General features: G+C 38.1%; 1 protein-coding gene across 1 annotated transcript in view; it reads left to right on the top strand.

Moving 5' to 3' along the window:
• Nucleotides 1-22,113, top strand: part of GPC5 (glypican 5) — a gene marked incomplete at its 3' end in the record, with an annotated part of 683,933 nt that overhangs the window by 323,609 nt on the left and 338,211 nt on the right. Inside the window, exon 5 of the mRNA XM_007466019.1 lies at nt 11,206-11,331. Coding sequence (XP_007466081.1) covers nt 11,206-11,331 — 126 coding nt within the window. The remainder of the gene's footprint in view (nt 1-11,205; nt 11,332-22,113) is intronic.

Genomic DNA, 22,113 nt, shown 5'->3' with positions numbered 1-22,113 from the left:
GACCGGGGCACGAACCCGTGTCCCCTGCATCGGCAGGCGGACTCTCAACCACTGCGCCACCAGGGAAGCCCCTAGTAGGTCAATATTTTTAACCTCCCTATGGCTTCTAGTTATTTGAGCCTTTCATTTCTTACCAATTCAACTATTATTATTATTTTTCTGTATCCAGTATAGATCTCCTGGTCCTTCAATGCAACCACTTTTTTGCAACACTAGTCTTAATTCCTGTGACCTCAAAACTGCCAAACACAGAATTATAGAGTTCCAAAGTACGTTCTCTGCTCAATTTCTGTCCTCACAAATCAAACCTTATTTCAACATTCACGTGGACTTTCTTCCATTCTTTTAGTCTCAGGGAATTTGCTCCAAAGCTAACCACTCTGTTTTCCATAATCCTTCCCCTCTCTTCTTGTCAGAACTTATGATCCATCAGTTATTCATTTGTTTTTCTTATCTTTGTATCAATTAAGAGAGACTAGGTTGTGACATGGTAGCAAAACACCTCAACCTATCATTGGTTTAGAACCAAAAAAATTGTTTTTGTTCCCAACCAATGCCCATTTCAGACCAGCAGGGCTACTGCTCAAGTTGTGTTTGCTGTGGCTTTAAGCCTCAGAGTTACAGAGCAGCTGCCATCTGAAACATTGCCTGCCATCAGGGGAGAGGGAAGCAGAAGCTGGCAAAGCCATGTTGGTCCTTAAAGCTTAAGCCTGGAGGGAACAAACATCCCTTCTGCGTACATGACTAGAACCCAGGGCAAGTCACAAAGACAAAGCTACCCTCAAAGGGTAGTTCACCTGATTGGGGAGGGGAAGACGATTAGAAGTTATCTTAAAACCTTTGCTTTACCTGTCAATTCTAGATTCCTAGTGTTTTTCAAATCTATCATTTTCCTGACGTTGACTGGAAGGTTTTTTCCCCATCCTCATACGTCTCCCTTTGGACTTGCTTATACTCCCCTAAGTGACCTCACTGCTTTTCTGTTTCCACAATACTGTGATGATGATGATGTCACTTGCTTGCTGGAAAAATTAATGGCTCTCACCACCTGAATAAAACTGAAACATCTTATGATGATCAACAAGGCCGATTATAATCTGGCCTCTTCCTGCCTTTGACTGTGATTCCCATAAGCACACTCCATACTAGCTAACCTAACTGTATGAGTCTCTGAATACACAGTGTTCCTCTTTACCTTTGTTTATCCTGGATTTTTGTTGTTGTTGTTTGCTTCTTGGTTTGTGGGTTTTTTTTTTATTTGCACGGAACACTGATATGTTATCATCTTATTTCCTGTTTCTTTCTCTGTCTTCAAATGTGACACTGCTTATTAATACTGTATTATTATTGTGGATTTTTACCAGAATGTGCATTCTTAGAAGGCAGGGACTGTTTTCTTTAGCTATGAATCTCTAGTGCCAACACAGAGCTTGGCACTCCATAGTGTTTAGTATTTTGTGACAAACAATTGATAGCCGATGGTTTATGGAATGAGTGGAAATCTTCGAGGAGACTATCCTTTCAGAGAGAATGCAGGCAAAGGCATGGAAGTAAGTTTGGAGGACAGCAAGCGTCTCACTTTTGTGGAACCCGAAAGTGGCTTGGGTTGTTGCTGAAATTGAGATGAGGGTACCTTATATAGCTTTCTAAGAAGTTTGGATTTCATGCTGTAGAGAATAGAGAGCCATTGATGGCAAGTACGTGGCATAATCTGTGGACTACCAGATTTGAATTTCTATAGGTGGCTCTCATGGAGGATGGGAGGTATGCTCTCCTGGTACAGTAATTCCAGAGAAAGATGATCAAGGCTTGAGCTAAGGCAGTGGCAGTAGCGTTGGGAAAGGGAACTGAAAGAAAGATGTGAACTTTTCCCCTTATGATCGATTGGTTGTGAAGGGAGAAATGAAACAAAGGCACCATTTACCAAGAGTGAAGTAGGAGGTTTGGGGGCCAAAAATTGTCTATTCAGTTTTACATGATCAATTTGAAGGTCTCAACATTTGCAGCCATTTGTGCCAGGCCTCTTCATTTCTAAAAGGTTCTTTGATTCCAAACATGTGGTCATTTATAGTGAATAGAATTCAGGACAGGAGCCATACATCTTCCTGTTCATTAAACCCCACCTCTCTAAGAAAGAACCAGTCAATTTCATCAATTATGTTTTCGTAGCTGCAGCATGAGAACTGATGTTTGTTCATGCATTCCAGTTAGTGGAACATAGCCATCAAGGAGAGACTTATTTTCTAGAAGAGGAAATTGACAAAATATAGATAAGCATTTAACTGCTAGTGAGAAAAAATAAAGCATCATCTTTTTTTTTTTTTTTTTTTTGATTGAGCATGGGTTAGAGATTTGTGCTTCTTGCAACCATTTTGTTATCACTTGTCTGGTCAAGCTTTGCTAAGCTAAAAATTTGATAAAATCCCCCCCAGCCACTTGCCATGGGAACTTCGGATCTTCTCTATGCTTGCAGATCTTACATATTTGAAAGTTATATTTATCCTTCCAACAGAGTAGTGGTTATTTACAACTCCAGCAGTTTCTACAGTTAGTTCTTTGAAAACCAATAAGAGAGAGAATTATAGGTTGAAACGGTTGAGCGTTAGTGCTGTCAAAATTAGATTTAATTTTTAAAAATTGTTTATTCCAGCTATAATTTATAGACACCCCTGCTCTTTAATTTCATTTTTAAAGAAATCATTTTAAAGGTATCAATGGAGAATGCAGTTTAATAATTGCTATATTTTAATTACTCATCCCACGAATTTCTGAAGTTTGCTTTTCTGCCAATGTTTCCATCTCCTCTCCCTGCCTTTTAGTCCAGAGGGGGCATTTCCTCTGGATCAGGCTAGTGGCTTTTCTTTTCTTTTCCCCCAAAACAATTGTTTATGTTAAAAAGTTCAGAGCTAAAGTCTTGAGGACTTGGTCTTTTGAAATGCTAAAGCTCAAGTTCTTGAGACCTCAAAGCCTTGGTTTTAAAACTCCAAAGTCTTGGATTTATAAATTGAAAAACTGCTTTTTTGTTGAATTTTCCCTTTCCATAATTGATGGTGAAAGGGGAAATATTGGGTTGGCCAAAAAGTTAGTTCAGGTTTTACAGGAAAAATCCAACTGATCTTTTTGGCCAACCCAATAGTATGAAAGGGAAAAAACTTAATAAATGTATTAAATATATATATATATATATTTTGATGTTAAAAAGATTTATTGTGCTGATCATTTCACAATGTATACAAATATCAAATTATTACTTTATATCCACCTGAAACTAACACAATGTTATAAGTCAATTACATCTCAATAAAGTTTTTAAAAACTGAGGGAAATTTTACTTTAAAATGAAACAGCTTTGTATCTCAAGTCCTGTGGAATAATTTAGAATGTGTCCATAAATAAAGATTGCATATAAACTGATCAAAAATTAGTAAAGATTCCCACAAAATAAACAAAGCAAGAAAACTAAAAGTAAATAAATAAACCAGTTTTGACACTTAATCAATGATTAAATTAAAAGAAAACAAATTCCATCTATAAAATTAATAAAAATGATCAAAATTAGAATAGTTACTGCTGTCAATGGCAGGTTAAAATAGAAACTCATATACCTCTGTTGTTTATGGAAATTGCTAGACTCTTTTTTTTTTTTTACATCTTTATTGGAGTATAATTGCTTTACAATGGTGTGTTAGTTTCTGCTTTATAACAAAGTGAATCAGTTATACATATACATATGTTCCCATATCTCTTCCCTCTTTTGTCTCCCTCCCTCCCACCCTCCCTATCCCACCCCTCCAGGAGGTCACAAAGCATCGAGCTGATATCCCTGTGCTATGCGGCTGCTTCCCACTAGCTATCTACCTTACGTTTGGTAGTGTATATATATGTCCATTCCTCGCTCTCGCTTTGTCACAGCTTACCCTTCCCCCTCCCCATATCCTGAAGTCCATTCTCTAGTAGGTCTGTGCCTTTATTCCTGTCTTACCCCTAGGTTCTTGGTGACATTTTTTTCCCCCTAAATTCCATATATATGTGTTATCATACGGTATTTGTCTTTCTCTTTCTGACTTATTTCACTCTGTATGACAGACTCTGGGTCTATCCACCTCATTACAAATAGCTCAATTTCGTTTCTTTTTATGGCTGAGAAATATTCCATTGTATATATGTGCCACATCTTCTTTATCCATTCATCTGACGATGGACACTTAGGTTGTTTCCATCTCTGGGCTCTTGTAAATAGAGCTGTAATGAACATTTTGGTACATGACTTTTTGAATTATGGTTTTCTCAGGGTATATGCCCAGTAGTGGGATTGCTGGGTCATATGGTAGCTCTATTTGTAGTTTTTTAAGGAACCTCCATAGTGTTCTCCATAGTGGCTGTATCAATTTACATTCCCACCAACAGTGCGAGAGGGTTCCCTTTTCTCCACACCCTCCCCAGCATTTATTGTTTCTAGATTTTTTGATGATGGCCATTCTGACTGGTGTGAGATGATATCTCATTGTAGTTTTGATTTGCATTTCTCTAATGATTAATGATGTTGAGCATTCTTTCATGTGTTTGTTGGCAGTCTGTATATCTTCTTTGGAGAAATGTCTATTTAGGTCTTCTGCCCATTTTTGGATTGGGTTGTTTATTTTTTTGTTATTGAGCTGCATGAGCTGCCTGTAAATTTTAGAGATTAATCCTTTGTCAGTTGATTCATTTGCAAATATTTTCTCCCATTCTGAGGGCTGTCTTTTGGTCTTGTTTATGGTTTCCTTTGCTGTGCAAAAGCTTTGAAGTTTCATTAGGTCCCATTTGTTTATTTTTGTTTTTATCTCCATTACTCTAGGAGATGGGTCAAGAAGGATCTTGCTGTGATTTATGTCATAGAGTGTTCTGCCTATGTTTTCCTCTAAGAGTTTGATAGTTTCTGGCCTTACATTTAGGTCTTTAATCCATTTTGAGCTTATTTTTGTGTATGGTGTTAGGGAGTGATCTAATCTCATACTTTTACATGTACCTATCCAATTTTCCCAGCACCACTTATTGAAGAGGCTGTCCTTTCTCCACTGTATATTCCTGCCACCTTTATCAAAGATAAGGTGACCATATGTGCATGGGTTTATCTCTGGGCTTTCTATCCTATTCCATTGATCTATCTTTCTGTTTTTGTGCCAGTACCATACTGTCTTGATTACTGTAGCTTTGTAGTATAGTCTGAAGTCAGGCAGCCTGATTCCTCCAGCTCCATTTTTTGTTCTCAAGATTGCTTTGGCTATTCGGGGTCTTTTGTGTTTCCATACAAATTGTGAAATTTTTTGTTCTAGTTCTGTGAAAAATGCCAGTGGTAGTTTGATAGGGATTGCATTGAATCTATAGATTGCTTTGGGTAGTAGAGTCATTTTCACAATGTTGATTCTTCCAATCCAAGAACATGGTATATCTCTCCATCTGTTTGTATCATCTTTAATTTCTTTCATCAGGGTCTTATAATTTTCTGCATACAGGTCTTCTGTCTCCTTAGGTAGGTTTATTCCTACCTAGATATTTTATTCTTTTTGTTGCAGTGGTAAATGGGAGTGTTTTCTTGATTTCACTTTCATATTTTTCATCATTAGTGTATAAGAATGCCAGAGATTTCTGTGCATTAATTTTGTATCCTGCTACTTTACCAAATTCATTGATTAACTCTAGTAGTTTTCTGGTAGGATCTTTAGAATTCTCTATGTATACTATCATGTCATCTGCAGTGACAGCTTTACTTCTTCTTTTCCGATTTGGATTCCTTTTATTTCCTTTTCTTCTCTGATTGCTGTGGCTAAAACTTCCAAAACTATGTTGAATAAGAGTGGTGAGAGTGGGCAACCTTGTCTTGTTCCTGACCTTAGTGGAAATGCTTTCAGTTTTTCGCCATTGAGGATGATGTTGGCTGTGGGCTTGTCATATACGGCCTTTATTATATTGAGGAAAGTTCCCTCTACACCTACTTTCTGCAGGGTTTTTATCATAAATGGGTGTTGAATTTTGTCAAAAGCTTTCTCTGCATCTATTGAGATGATCATATGGTTTTTCTCCTTCAATTTGTTAATATGGTTAATCACATTGATAGATTTGCGTATATTGAAGAATCCTTGCATTCCTGGAATAAACCCCACTTGATCATGGTGTATGATCCTTTTAATGTGCTGTTGGATTCTGTTTGCTAGTATTTTGTTGAGGATTTTTGCATCTATGTTCATCAGTGATATTGGCCTGTAGTTTTCTTTCTTTGTGACATCCTTGTCTGGTTTTGGTATCAAGGTGATGGTGGCCTCGTAGAATGAGTTTGGGAGTGTTCCTCCCTCTGCTATATTTTGGAAGAGTTTGAGAAGGATAGGTGTTAGCTCTTCTCTAAATGTTTGATAGAATTCGCCTGTGAAGCCATCTGGTCCTGGGCTTTTGTTTGTTGGAAGATTTTTAATCACAGTTTCAATTTCAGTGTTTGTGATTGGTCTGTTCATATTTTCTATTTCTTCCTGATTCAGTCTTGGCAGTTTGTGCATTTCTAAGAATTTGTCCATTTCTTCCAGATTGTCCATTTTATTGGCATAGAGTTGCTTGTAGTAATCCCTCATGATTTTTTTTATTTCTGCAGTGTCAGTTGTTACTTCTCCTTTTTCATTTCTGATTCTATTGATTTGAGTCTTCTCCCTTTTTTTCTTGATGAGTCTGGCTAATGGTTTATCAATTTTGTTTATCTTCTCAAAGAACCAGCTTTTAGTTTTATTGATCTTTGCTATTGTTTCCTTCATTTCTTTTTCATTTATTTCTGATCTGATTTTTATGATTTCTTTCCTTCTGCTAACTTTGGGTTTTTTTTTTGTTCTTCTTTCTCTAATTGCTTTAGGTGCAAGGTTAGGTTGTTTATTCGAGATGTTTCCTGTTTCGTAAGGTAGGATTGTTGCTATAAACTTCCCTCTTAGAACTGCTTTTGCTGCATCCCATAGATTTTGGGTCATCGTGTCTCCATTGTCATTTGTTTCTAGGTATTTTTTTAATTTCCTCTTTGATTTCTTCAGTGATCACTTCGTTATTAAGTAGTGTATTGTTTAGCCTCCATGTGTTTGTATTTTTTACAGATCTTTTCCTGTGATTGATATCCTGTCTCATAGCATTGTGGTCAGAAAAGATACTTGATACAATTTCAATTTTCTTAAATTTACCAAGGCTTGATTTGTGACCCCAGATATGATCTATCCTAGAGAATGTTCCATGAGCACTTGAGAAAAATGTGTATTCTGTTGTTTTTGGATGGAATGTCCTATAAATATCAGTTAAGTCCATCTTGTTTTTGTATCCATTCAGCCAATCTGTCTTTTGGTGGGAGCATTTAGTCCATTTACAGTTAAGGTAATTATTGATATGTATGTTCCTGTTCCCATTTCCTTAATTGTTTTGGGTTCATTATTGTAGGTCTTTTCTTCTCTTGTGTTTCTTGCCTAGAGAAGTTCCTTTAGCAGTTGTTGTCAAGCTGGTTTGGTGGTGCTGAACTCTCTCAGCTTTTGCGTGTCTGTAAAGGTTTTAATTTCTCCATCAAATCTGAATGAGATCCTTGCTGGGTAGAGTAATCTTGGTTGCAGGTTTTTCTCCTTCATCACCTTAAATATGTCCTGCCAGTCCCTTCTGGCTTGCAGAGTTTCTGCTGAGAGATCAGCTGTTAACCTTATGGGGATTCCCTTGTGTGTTATTTGTTGTTTTTCTCTTGCTGCTTTTAATATGTTTTCTTTGTATTTAATTTTTGACAATTTGATTAATATGTGTCTTGGAGTATTTCTCCTTGGATTTATCCTGTATGGGACTCTCTGTGCTTCCTGGACTTGATTTACTATTTCCTTTCCCATATTAGGGAAGTTTTCAACTATAATCTCTTCAAATATTTTCTCAGTCCCTTCCTTTTTCTCTTCTTCTGGGACCCCTATAATTCGAATGTTGGTGCGTTTAATGTTGTCCCAGAGGTCTCTGAGACTGTCCTCAGTTCTTTTCCTTCTTTCTTCTTTATTCTTCTCTGCAGTAGTTATTTCCACTATTTTATCTTCCAGGTCTCTTATCCATTCTTCTGCCTCAGTTATTCTGCTACTGATCCCATCTAGAGTATTTTTCATTTCATTTATTGTGTTGTTCATCGTTGTTTTTTTCATCTTCAGTTCTTCTAGGTCCTTGTTAAATGTTTCTTGCATTTTGTCTATTTCCAAGATTTTGGATCATCTTTACTATCATTATTCTGAATTCTTTTTCAGGTAGACTGCCTACTTCCTCCTCATTTGTTAGGTCTGGTGGGTTTTTATCTTGCTCCTTTGTCTGCGGTGTGTTTTTCTGTCTTCTCCTTTTGCTTATCTTACTGTGTTTGGGGTCTCCTTTTCACAGGCTGCAGGTTCGTAGTTCCCGTTGTTTTTGGTGTCTGTCCCCAGTGGCTAAAGTTGGTTCAGTGAGTTGTGTAGGCTTCCTGGTGGAGGGTACTAGTGCCTGTGTTCTGGTGGATGAGGCTGGATCTTGTCTTTCTGATGGGAAGGTCCACGTCTGGTGGTGTGTTTTGGGGTGTCTGTGGCCTTATTATGATATTAGGCAGCCTCTCTGCTAATGGGTGGGGTTGTGTTCCTGTCTTGTTAGTTGTTTGGCATAGGATGTCCAGCCCTGTAGCTTGCTGGTCGTTGAGTGAAGCTGGGTGCTGGTGTTGAGTTGGAGATCTCTGCGAGATTTTCGCCGTTTGATATTATGTGGAGCTGGGAGGTCTCTTGTGGACCAGTGTCCTGAAGTTGGCTCTCCCACGTCAGAGGCACAGCACTGACTCCTGGCTGCAGCACCAAGAGCCTTTTGTCCACACGGCTCAGAATATAAGGGAGAAAAAGTAGAAAGAAAGAATTAGTAGAAGTAGAAAGAAAGAAAGAATTAAAAAAAGAAAGAAGGGAGGGAGGGAGGAAATAGGGAAGGAAGGAAAAAAAGAAAGAAAATATAAAGTAAAATAAAGTAAGATAAAACATAATAGTTATTAAAATAAAAAAATAATTGTTAAGAGAAAAAAAGAAAAAAAATTAAAAAAACGGACGGATAGAATCCTAGGACAAATGGTGGAAGCGAAGCTATACAGACAAAATCTCACACGGAAGCATACACATACACACTCACAAAAAGAGGAAAAGGGGAAAAAATCATAAATCTTGCTCCCAAAGTCCACCTCCTCAATTTGGGATGATTCGTTGTCTATTCATGTAGTCCACACATGCAGGGTACATCAAGTTGATTGTGGAGCTTTAATCTGCTGCTTCTGAGGCTGCTGGGAGAGATTTCCCTTTCTCTTCTTTGTTCTCACAGCTCCCAGGGGCTCAGCTTTGGATTTGGCCCTGCCTCTGCGTGTAGGTCGCTGGAGGGCATCTGTTCTTGTCTCAGACAGGACGGGGTTAAAGGAGCCGCTGACTCGGGGGCTCTGGCTCACTCAGGCCTGGGGGAGGGAGGGGCACGGAGTGCGGCGCGGGCCTGCGGCGGCAGAGGCCGGCGTGACGTTGCACCAGCCTGAGGTGCGCTGTGGGTTCTCCCGGAGGAGTTGTCCCTGGATCGCGGAAACCCGGCAGTGGCGGGCTGCACAGGCTCCCCTGAAGGGGGGTGTGGATAGTGATCTGTGCTCGCACACAGGCTTCTTGGTGGCGGCAGCAGCAGCCTTAGCGTCCCATGCCCGTCTCTGGCGTCCGCGCTTTTAGCCGAAGCTCGTGCTTGTCTCTGGAGCTCCTTTAAGCAGCGCTCTCAATCCCCTCTCCTCGCGCACCAGGAAACAAAGAGGGAAGAAAAAGTCTCTTGCCTGTTCGGCAAGTCCAAACTTTTCCCCGGACTCCTTCCCGGCTAGCTGTGGCGCACCAAGCCCCTTCAGGCTGTGTTCACGCCGCCAACCCCAGTCCTCTCCCGGTGCTGAGACCGAAGCCTGAGCCTCAGCTCCCAGCCCCGCCCGCCCCGGCGGCTGAGCAGACAAGCCTCTCGGGCAGGTGAGTGCCGGTCGGCACCGACCCTCTGTGCGGGAATCTCTCCGCTTTGCCCTCCGCACCCCTGTTGCTGTGCTCTCTGCCGCGGCCCCGAAGCTCCCCCTCCGCCACCCACAGTCTCTGCCCGCGAAGGGGCTTCCTAGTGTGTGGAGACCTTTCCTCCTTCACAGCTCCCTCCCACTCATGCAGGGCCCGTCCCTAGCCTTTTGTCGCTGTTTATTCTTTTTTCTTTTGCCCTACCCAGGTACGTGGGGGGTTTCTTGCCTTTTGGGAGGTCTGAGGTCTTCTGCCAGCATTCAGTATGTGTTCTGTAGGAGTTGTTCCACGTGTAGATGTATTTCTGGTGTATCTGTGGGGAGGAAGGTGATCTCCGCGTCTTACTCTTTCGCCATCTTCTAAATGTATTAAATATTATTCCCTCCAATAACTTTTATTTTCATGCTTCTGAAGTGTGTTACATACCTGGGTTCTCTCATATTTAGTAAAGACATATTATTTGATGTTCTTAGACCCCAAAGAGAAGACCCACATGGGAAAATCACCCAAGTCTACTAAACCTTCAATCAGTAAACAATCAGTCAGCTTGTTATAAGCCTCTGACATTTCTATATGGAAAAGAAATTAGTTAGTATCACTGTGGTTTAGATGCCAGTAGCTAGTGAGGGCTTTTAGGGAAGCTGAAGTGGTGTGTGTGTGTGTGTGTGTGTGTGTGTGTGTGTGTGTGTATACATATGCTATTCACAGTTTCTTGGACCTGGAGTTATATAAAGTTGATACCCAGTGAAAACTTGTATGTAAAGAATAAATTTGAATACATTTTTTTTTTTTTTCTTGCATTATGCGGGCCTCTCACTGTTGTGGCCTCTCCCATTTGCGGAGCACAGGCTCCGGACGCGCAGGCTCAGCGGCCATGGCTCACGGGCCCAGCCGCTCCGCGGCATGTGGGATCCTCCCGAAACGGGGCACGAACCCGCGTCTCCTGCATCGGCAGGCGGACTCTCAAGCACTGCGCCACCAGGGAAGCCCTGAATACATTTTTTAAAAAATGTAGTTTTTGTCTTGTTAGAAAAGTATTGAAAATATATGAAAATAAGTAGAGAAAATATTAAAAGTTACATTCTAAACATTATGCCTAACAAATTATGCTATTTATATTGGCATTTATTATGGATTTTGGGGTTTAATTGTTTTCTTTGTTTTTTCCATTCAGAGAATTTATCAACAGCCTTCGACTGTACAGGACATTCTATGGAGGCCTGGCTGATCAACTATGTGCTAATGAATTAGCGGCTGGTGATGGACTGCCATGCTGGAATGGAGAAGATATAGTAAAAAGGTATTTTATGTGTAGTGGTCTGTGAAAACATAATGGCCACTTTCATCCTTGCTTTCTTTTCCTAGTTCTTGAATGCATTACTTTAGTTTTAACTTTGCCACACAGGTTAGAGGATACATTAATTCCTTCTCTTTAGTTTGTCAAAAGTAAGTTTGATTCTTTTTGACATTTTAGAAATATGATAGCATTCTGTGGTATTCTGAAAGTTCTCTCGTCTTTTCTATCTGTGGCTTACGCAACAATCCCACTTTTTCAGTGAAGTATTACTTAACTTCTAGCCAATCTGCCTTGTTTCTCAGATATCTTTTGTTTTTAACTTTATGAGTATTAGAAAGGAAATTCAGTGAAATGTGAATACCTATGCAAAGATTTGTTATGTGGATATATGTCACAGCAGCATTAATATGTTCATCCTACAGTTGTCTCTGAGTGTATGAGTATGTGTGAGAGACAGAGGGAGAGAGGGAGAGGGAAACAGGGCTGGTACTTTTATGTTTGTCTGTTTGAGGCATTGTTTATTTGTATGTTGTCAATTGTTCTCAAGCTCAGGAGTGAAATTTTTCACCTTTTTTTTCTCACCATCTAGAATTTCTAGAGTTTATTTTCATTCACTTCCTATAACTGGTTGTGCTCACAAGTAATTACCTGAGCTTGAAAAAGTCCTAGATTCTCCCTCTGTTACAATAGTGTTGGTCAGTACAATTGGCTGGGAATTAGTCCTTTGATTTTCCAATGCTGGTGATTACCATAGATTGTAGACCTGTGCTGTGTTTGGATTAGAATGTTTTAGTGTATTTTATTTTGAGCAATCTGCTAAAAGGTAAGGTGATAAACTTTGATTTATAAACACACCTACTCTGTATAAAGATAGGTAGTTTAGTTACCACTAGAATGATGAGTTCATTTAAAGTGTCCTTTAGCAAATTCAATTTACTATGGTAAACATATACTGTAATTAATATTAATATAAATTTATGTAGTAAAATCTGTTTATTTCTGTGTGATCATATTCATTATCGTGAAAGGTTGCATTCCTGATATATTAAATGATTACTTGTAGTTTACATCCAAATACCTCATAGGGAATCTTTGATTTCGCAGAAAATAATTATTGAAGGCAGGAACTATACTTAAATTTAAATAAAAAATTTGGCTGACATGGCTAGTGTTCTTTTTTCATTATGCCCCTTGGATGCCGAAATGTATTCTTAAATATATTTGTCCTGCCTTTACTGAGAGCAGTCATAGCATGCATAGTATTTTGAATTCTTACAGTATTCATGTTAATAAGATTTCTGCCACTTAGACCTAGTAATTAAATTCTACTTTGACTTATACTTTCTCTTTTCACATTGTTCAAACTGGAATTGAACATTTTTGTGTATTAACAGTTTTTCTACAAGGGCTAATGAGAATTTCATGATTAATGAACAATTTAGTATAGAATATAAATATATTTAATATATCACATTACATTATACATTTGATTCTAGAACTGCAGGAACCTTAGTTTCAATTTGTCCCATTCCTCTCTATTTGGTCTGAGGTTTGTATAATAGGAAATACTGTTGGAGAAATCAATGATTTGGGAAAACTTTTTAGAAGGAGAGTATTTTCAACTCAAAAATATATTTTCTTCTATATGATATATATTTTAAGACCTCATTCATGGTTTATGAATAAAGAAAGCTCATCTTTAGCAAGAACACTCCTTGGGAAGTGTCCACATTTCTGGTAAAGAAAGTGAGCAATTCTCATTATTCTCACTTGCTTCCAGCTCCTATCTTCCCTTTTCTATACCACCCAGCCTCCTGTTTGTCAGCTGCTTCTAAGGGCCCTATGTGACTTCACTCTCCTGTGAACACCTTTCACTTTGCTTAATTTTTTCTCAAACAGCCCTTCTAGCTCATCACCTTAGCTGACATTTTCCCTTTTTCTGAGGGTGTTTTGTTTTTTTCCTCCTCTTTTGTCCCTATCTCATGGGTCACCAACCTACTCCCTTGCTTTTCTGGGCCGGCAGGTGAACCTCACACACTGGCTCCCTACCACCATCTCTAGGCCACTTCCCAAATGAACATTTTTAGCCCTAATTACTTTCTAGCACTCAGCTGAGGTTTCACAAGAATCGTCTCATTGAACTTTCCCAAAACTTTATTCCCTAATGCTTCAGAGTAAGCTGAGGGGGTATTATTTCTTTTCTGTTTGATCTTGAGAAAACTCTCATGTGTATTTTGACATTTTTAAAAGTATAATTTAAATTGTAATTTCATTCATAGCTCAGCCAGTTCTTGAAATAAATTAAGGACAGGATTTTTTTTTTCAATGCAAAGTCAATGCTGAAATATAAATATCCATCATAGCTAGTTAACTGATCATGGTATAATGACAATGGAATATTACGTGGCAGTCAAAAATGATGCATATTTATATCTGCTAAAGTGGAATAATTTCAAGTAAAAATAGATAAAGAGAACAAATGTATGGATATCAAGGGGGTGGGATGAATTGGGAGATTGGGATTGACATATATACACTACTAAGTATAAAATAGATAACTAATGAGAACCTACTGTATAGCACAAGGAACTCGGTGCTCTGTGGTGACCTAAATGGGAAGGAAATCCCAAAAAAGAGGGGATATATGTCTATGCATGGCTGATTCACTTTGCGGTATGGCAGAAATTGATACAGCAGTGTAAAGCAGCTATACTCCAATAAAAAAGTTAAAAGTTGGATATTAAATTTTTTTTTAGATGTTGGGGGTAGGAGTTTATTAATTTTATTTATTTATTTTTGCTGTGTTGGGTCTTCGTTTCTGTGTGAGGGCTTTCTCTAGTTGTGGCAAGCGGGGGCCACTTTTCATCGCGGTGCGCGGGCCTCTCGCTATCGCGGCATCTCTTGTTGCAGAGCACAGGCTCCAGACGCGCAGGCTCAGTAGTAGTGGCTCATGGGCCTAGTTGCTTCACGGCATATGGGATCCTCCCAGACCAGGGCTCGAACCCGTGTCCCCTGCATTAGCAGGCAGATTTTCAACCACTGCGCTACCAGAGAAGCCCGGATATTAAATATTTTATCAACAGATTTGCATAAATAAAAGTACTGACATTCATTCCACATAGAATATTTCTGGACAGTTACATGAAAATTGCTAATATATTTCAAGTACTGGGGAGGCTTTATATTTCCATTGTATTTATATTTAATGGAAACATGTTATAGTGATGTTAGAATTATGAGCCATTATTGCTTTTTTTCTTTTTATAATTCTTTTTTGAAATAAAAGCGCCAATTTTACATTTCATTTCTAACCAAATTGGATTTTTGTAGTAATTTTGTGATATAATTTTTTCAAAGCATTAATGGATATGTTTCAAAAATTCAGTAGTTCAGTAATCTAAGATGGCTTCAATGTAAAGTCAAGTTCTAATGAATGTTACAATCCCAAACTATTAGCTGCTTTTTCCTTGCGAATAAACAGAGTATAGCAGCGATCAGTGTGTGAAAATGCTAAGATCCCCATATAGAATATTCATTTCAGAGACCTGCAGTTGGTTGGGATAAATAATGCCTTCCAATTTTGAAGAAATGAATATCAAGTGAATTTGTACCACATGTGGGGATCATAGGGGTTTTTTCCTTTCTTGTGCTGGGTTATAATACTCATCAAGTTCATTCTGGAGAAATTATGCCAGACACATCAATAGGATAAATTTGTGGCCAAGATTGAGCATATCATTCATTGTTGAGAACGAAGTGATTATTTTGGCAAGATTTCTTCTCCTGGAGGCATTTTTTAGGAGATTATTGGTCAGATTATTTATGTGCACAGATGTGCTGCCTCAAAGAACAGGAGAACCATACAAATTGTTTCAGAATTATGACAGGCCTATAAACTGGGTCACATCACCTTTGTGCTCATCAAAAGAGGTGGAATTCCTCTGTGGTTGTAAATGAAATATCTCAAATAGTTGTAGCATATTTATTCATGAAACAAAATCTATTTTAATTCAAATGATTTTAAAGAGTGCATGCATACCATATACACTATCACGACATCAAGGTCCACAGTTCAGATGATTTCTGATTAACGATGAAAATTTACTACTGAAATCCACATAGTCTCTAACTCTTAAAGTCCATCTTATCTACCCCTCCTGTCTCTTCATCGTGAAACAAAATTGTTCTCTGAAAGGCCTGCCAGTGCTTACCCTGTTCTCAGTTTCTTGTGATTGCAAATTGATTGTTTGATGGCTCGTGCTTGTCTTTCTGAGTACTGAAGTTCAGGTGACAGCTACTTAATTATCAGGGCTTTCTTTTCCCTTTTGATTAATAGACAGATAATCCAGTAACTCTCCCTCCATCTCCAGGAATTTATAACTTCCGCAACAACCCTTAAACTAGCCAATAGCTGTTAAGTATCCCCGTAAAATTAATAATCCACGTGATTTCTACTTCATCTTATGTAGTTAATGTTCTTTAATGCTTCTTTCCTATCCCAGTGTTTTCGTTTTGAACTCTTACGATAAGGTGCCCCTTCTCAACATATTAGAATCAAATTTTTAATAAATAGATAAAAATATAAAACCTTAAAAATCTGAGATTTTATACTTATCTATTATCAGTTTTCTTTCCACCCAGACAATGACATTTTTTCTGGCCATAACTTTTTTTCACCTCACTTTTTTTTTCTCCTTTACCCATTATTTTTCTGGAAAGACACTTCATCTTCAAATTTTCTTTTTCTTCCTGACCTTCCTACGTATATATTTTTTAAACACCTGGCTTAGTTTTCAAATGTCACGGACTATATTTTAAACCCAGCCAGGTCTCAGGATTGCTCTGAATTTTATTACTGTAACAACTGCTTGTTTCTCCTATGTTGCTTATGCAAAGGCAGTATGTTCTTCATGACTTAAACACCAGTATGTTTTCTATTTTTTTTTCCCCTCGCAATTTCTACCTCTTCAATCAGGTTTATAATACTGAATTAAACCTTTGTAGTAATCATCAATGTTATCATACCTATGGCCTGTCTTACTTGGTTCAGAATTGGAGGTCACTTACAAGGGGTGACTACACGGCGTTCCCACTCCTACCCCATTGCAACAATCTGCCATGGACCTTGATATTTCCATTATTAATGGAATATTTTCAACTAAATCATTTTCTCCATACAACTGCGTATACAGTTTTGCCAAACTCCCACTTTTATCTTGGGTGCTAGTGGGATGAATTCCCTCATTTGTGTTTTATTGTGACCTCTAAATCCACCATGACACTTTGAATACTTTTTTGCATTTATATGTCATGTATCTTCCTGTCTACTGAAATTTATTTCGTAACACAGCTTCTATATCTGAGAGGCTAAGAGCAATGTCCTTGAACACCTATCAATAATTTTTTAAAGATAACAGGACTCTGAGGAAAAGGAATTTTTATAAGTGTTAGTGAGAACTAAGTTATGGTGATTTGGGGATGTGGCTTGGTGATAACATTTTGGCGGGTAATATATGGTTCCAAAATGAAATTGAGTGTTGGAAAAATGAGAAGAAGAGAGATGAATCATGAAAGTTTCTACCTATGTCTGACTCTGGATACTGATTTTTTTTTTTTTTTCTAAACCTTAAGATCATGCCTGTCCCATTGTGTGTACTTCCATAGACATTTGGTGAAACCAGAGTCTAAAGAACTCTAAGAACCTCCTGTCTTAGAGACATATTAGGTCTGATTATCTTTATCATAAATGAGGCATCTGGGTTGGGGGTGGGTAAAAGTGCCAAGGTCTGCCCGAGGTCAAAAGCTGAGTCTGCTATCTTCGGCATGGGAAGAACTGAAACATTTTTGCTCTTTTGTGGCAGAAATAAAAAGTGTGGTTTTAGATATATTATGAGACTGTCAAATTCCTCACGTTGTAGAATACACAGTCTAGGTCCAATGGGATGAGTATCACTATGACTGATGTATTAGCTTTTGAGTGAGCATAAAATGTGTAGAGTTCTTGGCTGTGTACCATCTTTCTGTCTTACTATAGTATACTTGCTTGGCAGATAATTTTTATTTTAAAGATAGTGTCTAAAATAGTTATCCCATAGTTTGGTTCTGTAGAGAATAGAAGAAGGTAGCAAAGTGATGCACATTTTATCAACCTTTCTCCAAGTTCTGACATTCCTAACTAGTATTAAAGCCTAGGAAAATATCCATTCTTCTCAGGTCAATATACACATTTTGTTATTTTCTAAGAAATGCTCCATTAATTTGGCAATAATTGCATGGTGTCTCACCTTCTGAACCGAGACATTTCTTTTGAATCTTTCTTTACTGGCTTATTTGCTTCGTAGTCAGTTGTCTCCTGTTAAGCAGTACAATCATTACATTTAGGGAGCTGGACTCAAAGGTGAAAGTAGAAACTGTTTCCCTAAACCCACTCTGAAGGGTGCTTTTCCCTGTCTCTAGAATGAAATCACAGCCAATTCTCAGAATTTTTTTTGTCAGATGTCTGAAGGGTCTTTTATTGTCATTAGTTCCATAAACAGTCTAAATTCAGTAATCAAATTCAGCCCGAAGAAAGTCTAAATTCAGTAAAAAGGTCCAGGCTGACTTGATATGCAAAACTTCATTTAAAGCGGCCATTTCTCTGCATTGCCATGAGGTACTGCTCCAGTCTCAGAGGCACCTGTCGTGGCGGGTGAACCACTTCAGGTCCACGTGCCAACCTTGATTCCTTGTCCTCCAGCCAATGTTTCTGACTCCTGCATGTTTGGAGCTGGCAGGACAATGGGGCAGCAGTGAGAGAGAAGGGGTGAGAGAAAGGAATATTCTTTTTGGCTGATAATTTTATATCTTTCATCGATGATTGTTAACTTGGTGGCTATTAAGACTGATGTTCTAGGGCTTCTGTGTGCTGAAGACAATGCCTCTTCTAATGTTTTCCATCTGGCTTCTTTCTGCTGAGACCTTCTGGTTGGGTTCTTTTCTCCTGCATGGTCCACTCTAGACCACAGAAACTTTGCTTCTCTCTCCTGCTTTTGGTGGAAGAATAGCCTGTATTCAGTGGAGCTGCCTCTTTACTCTCTGCTACAGGCATGGGCTGCCACAGCAGTCCAAGTTTCTTCAAAGAAATTCTCTCCTTTGGCCTCTTCAACCTCAATCCTTCAATAAAATTAAGATGGACGCCAAGATGAAGGACTCAAAACCAGTTTTCAGCCATCTGCTTTTTCTGTCTAGCACCTCAGTTTGGAACACTGTCTATCGTCTTGTTCTCAGCTGAAACGGAAACGGAAAGAGTGCTATTTTAGCATCCTTTTACATGTATTTGGGACTGGTGGGAAGGAGACAGAAAACTAGATTCCATGTTCAATACTGCAATTGACCTTGAATGGGATACAAAGGTAAGACTTTGTCCCCATCTCAGGGACTTAGATTCCAAACACAGTAGAGAACATGTTCACAATATGAACACAGTAAGACAGATACTGTGAAACAAGAGAGAGACACACACACACAAAATCCCACAGACTTTCAATTAAGGAGGAAATCTCATTTGTTTGAGGAGATTTGAAAACTATTTAATAAAAGAGGTAATATATGATATGGGTCTCCATTCATTTCAGATAAATTCTCTGAAATATATATGGATGAGATGAGATAAGATGATGTCTGGAATTTGCTTTAAAATAATACAGTGAATGGGGGGAAGAGGGTAATACTAAATGTGAAACAAGGTTTTCTATGTGTGGATAGTCATGGAAGGTATATTGTGGGTTCAGGGTGTTCTCTGTATTTTTGAAAATTTTATAATAAAACATAAAAAATAAGGCATAATAAAAGTTATGTTAAGGGTCTATTCTGTCACATATGCTGTTCTGAGTGATGGGGATACAGTGATGGACAAGACAGACATGAGCCGTTTCTTATCCGATTCAGATAAAGAGGAGATGAACACTGTTCAAAGGATTACAAGTATGAATGGTTTACAAAATCTTTAAGGTTGGATTGAATTTTAATCAGCTGACCTGGAGGCAAGAAACAAAATGGGAGCAAATGCATTTTTGAATAAAGTGCTCCAAGTTTGGTGACCTCTTAAACAGCATTATTTCCATTTGTGTGTAACCTTTCAGGTTTTCTCTTCTTCTCAGCACTCTTTCATTTGGGCTTCATGGGCATGTCCTGACTATGTAGTATTAAACTTTGCCTTGTTCATTATAATGTAGCCACTTATTCAGAAAGCCAGTAAAAGCTCAGAGGTTAGGACCATAGGCTGAAGAGCCAGGCTACTAAGGTTCTTAGTAAAGATTAGCCACTATAGCTCTGTGATTTCAGGCACATTTATTAACTTCTAATTGCATCAGTTTTCTTATCTTTAAAATGTGGCTGAAAATAATACCTATCTCATATTTGAGAAGTAAGTTATTAACATCAACAATTTAGAATACTGGCTATCACATAGTAAACATTCAAAAACTATTAAATCTTCTTATTGAGCAGTTTATAATCCTTTACTTCAGTAGAAATGAAACACTATTGTATAAGCTTCTCTCTTCATTGGAGGTTTTCTATCATGGATCAGAAAACTTCCATTTGGAAAACAGACATGTGAAGGTTGGTTTATGAGTCAGTAAAAATTAATATCAGGGATTTTGGATTGGAAGTAGGAGATAGTGCCTTATTAATAGTTGAAAGAATTATTTCATTGAGGATAGAAGTAGAGAAAATGTATCTTAATAGGCAGTTTATCAAATGCTCCAGTTTTTGGAGAATTTAGAGAGTTGTGGTCTGTCTTGTACCCATGCAATACATCAGTTTTCTCAAGGGAGAACTAAAAGTTAAGATACAAAGAAAAAACATAAAGATAAATGAAAAATATTTTACTCCCAAGCAGTAGTTTGGGAACAGTCAATCACTGTCTTAGAGTTGATCATAATGAACTATCCATTGACTGGAAATAAATGTCTGAAGCCATGCTAAATATCAGTACATCATACAACAGATTGTTTCGGTGACATGATAGTTTTAAGACTGCTACATTTAGAGTCATTTCTCTTCATTGAGTTCCCAAAGGAAATACATATCATAAATAAAATCACTAAAACAAAATGAGGTTGAACATCAGTCATCATCATGTGTCTAACTACTCAGTTTCCTGCCAGACTGACAGGGTACAAGGAAGCTATTTTTAACTTGTTACTTGCTTCCATCAGAGATTGTGTGTAGAGAAAGACGAAAGAAATAAGAGACAGCAAGATAAAAGTTCACTGAAGTGGAAACCTAAAGGACCTTTTCCCATCTGTTTGGCACAGAAGTTGTTATCTCTTTAGGGATACAGATTTCATCACAGTTCCATAGACTTGTGAGTGCAGGTTGTGTTATTGCAAAATAGCAGCAGCCCTCAAGGGCTCCGGGAAGTTTATTCTTACCTTAGCCTGAGGAGTTCCTTACTTTTCCTTCATTTTCATATTGAACTTAGAAGTGAAAGACTCTTCCCTTTTTAGTAAAATAGCTGTAAGTTTGCTTATCTATAAACGTGGCACATATTTGTTTTTCTTAGTCTGGTTCCTACACTTCCATATCAGAGGATATAAATTAATCAGTGAATGATTTATTATATTTTATTTTATTTTTTATTTATTTTTATTTTATTTTATTTTTTGCGGTACGCGGGCCTCTCACTGCTGTGGCCTCTCCCGTTGCGGAGCACAGGCTCTGGACGTGCAGGCTCAGCGGCCATAGCTCATGGGCCCAGCCACTCCGCAGCACGTGGGATCCTCCCGGACCAGGGCACGAACCCGTGTCCCCTGCATTGGCAGGCGGACTCTCAACCACTGCGCCACCAGGGAAGCCCTGATTTATTATATTTTAGAATAAAATGCTAGAAGAGATGAAAGAGAACAGTCACTGACTTACGATACTTTCTTCTTCAAATAGAGTCTAGTTTAGTCTCATTTACTTTATGAGAACAGCCCATTGGTTATCAGCACATTTTCTTGACCAACCATCAGGATGCTTATGTGCTGATGCATTCCTCAAAACACATGAGTTCCCAAAATCGGATTTGAAATTACTTGCACATTAATGAATGTAACATTTGAAGGTCATTGACCTGTATGTTTTGACTGGCATGATTACTATAATTATGTATTTCATTGTTCTGAAGATTTCATTTTCTCATGACTATACTGAAATGAGAGAATGTTTTAATTTTTTTTCTCCTGGGAAGTAAATGAATGCAAATTATTTTTTTTGAATATTTTTTTTGGCATAATCTACTTTCAAAGCTCTATCTTTAATCATTTTTATATGTAATGGAGCCACAGAGAGTCCAAGTTATAAACCTTTCGGGTATTGAATAAGAAACCCAAGAGTCTTAGAATCATGAAGGAAATGAGTCTCAAGTTTGGAAAATAGCCTAAAAACCAGTTCATCCGATACAGTACAGAACTCTGAACAATGGTTGTGAGAAGGGAAAAACCAGTAAGAAAATTTTGCTCTCTATACACTTTCAGGATAGTGCTTAAATGTTTCATAACATTTCTATATAAAGAATGGTATTTTCATTTTAAGAAATGCCATTTAATTCTTGAGTTTCCTCTGTCAGCCTCAGCCAACTTGTACCTAAATTGGTACAAAGCTGCTCATTTCTTTTGCCTCATTCTATGCAGTTCTGACAGCAAGAAAACCCTCCTAATAAAGTGAAGACTCTTTGCTAGCCAGGAAGGCATTAATATATGATGTGTGATGATATAAACATTTTCATATACATTTTACATACATTAAATATGAAATGAC

Source organism: Lipotes vexillifer, unplaced genomic scaffold, assembly GCF_000442215.2.
Source record: "Lipotes vexillifer unplaced genomic scaffold, Lipotes_vexillifer_v1.1 scaffold256, whole genome shotgun sequence".
NCBI classification, from domain to species: Eukaryota; Metazoa; Chordata; class Mammalia; order Artiodactyla; family Lipotidae; genus Lipotes; species Lipotes vexillifer.
This window is presented reverse-complemented; position numbering and strand designations above follow the sequence as displayed.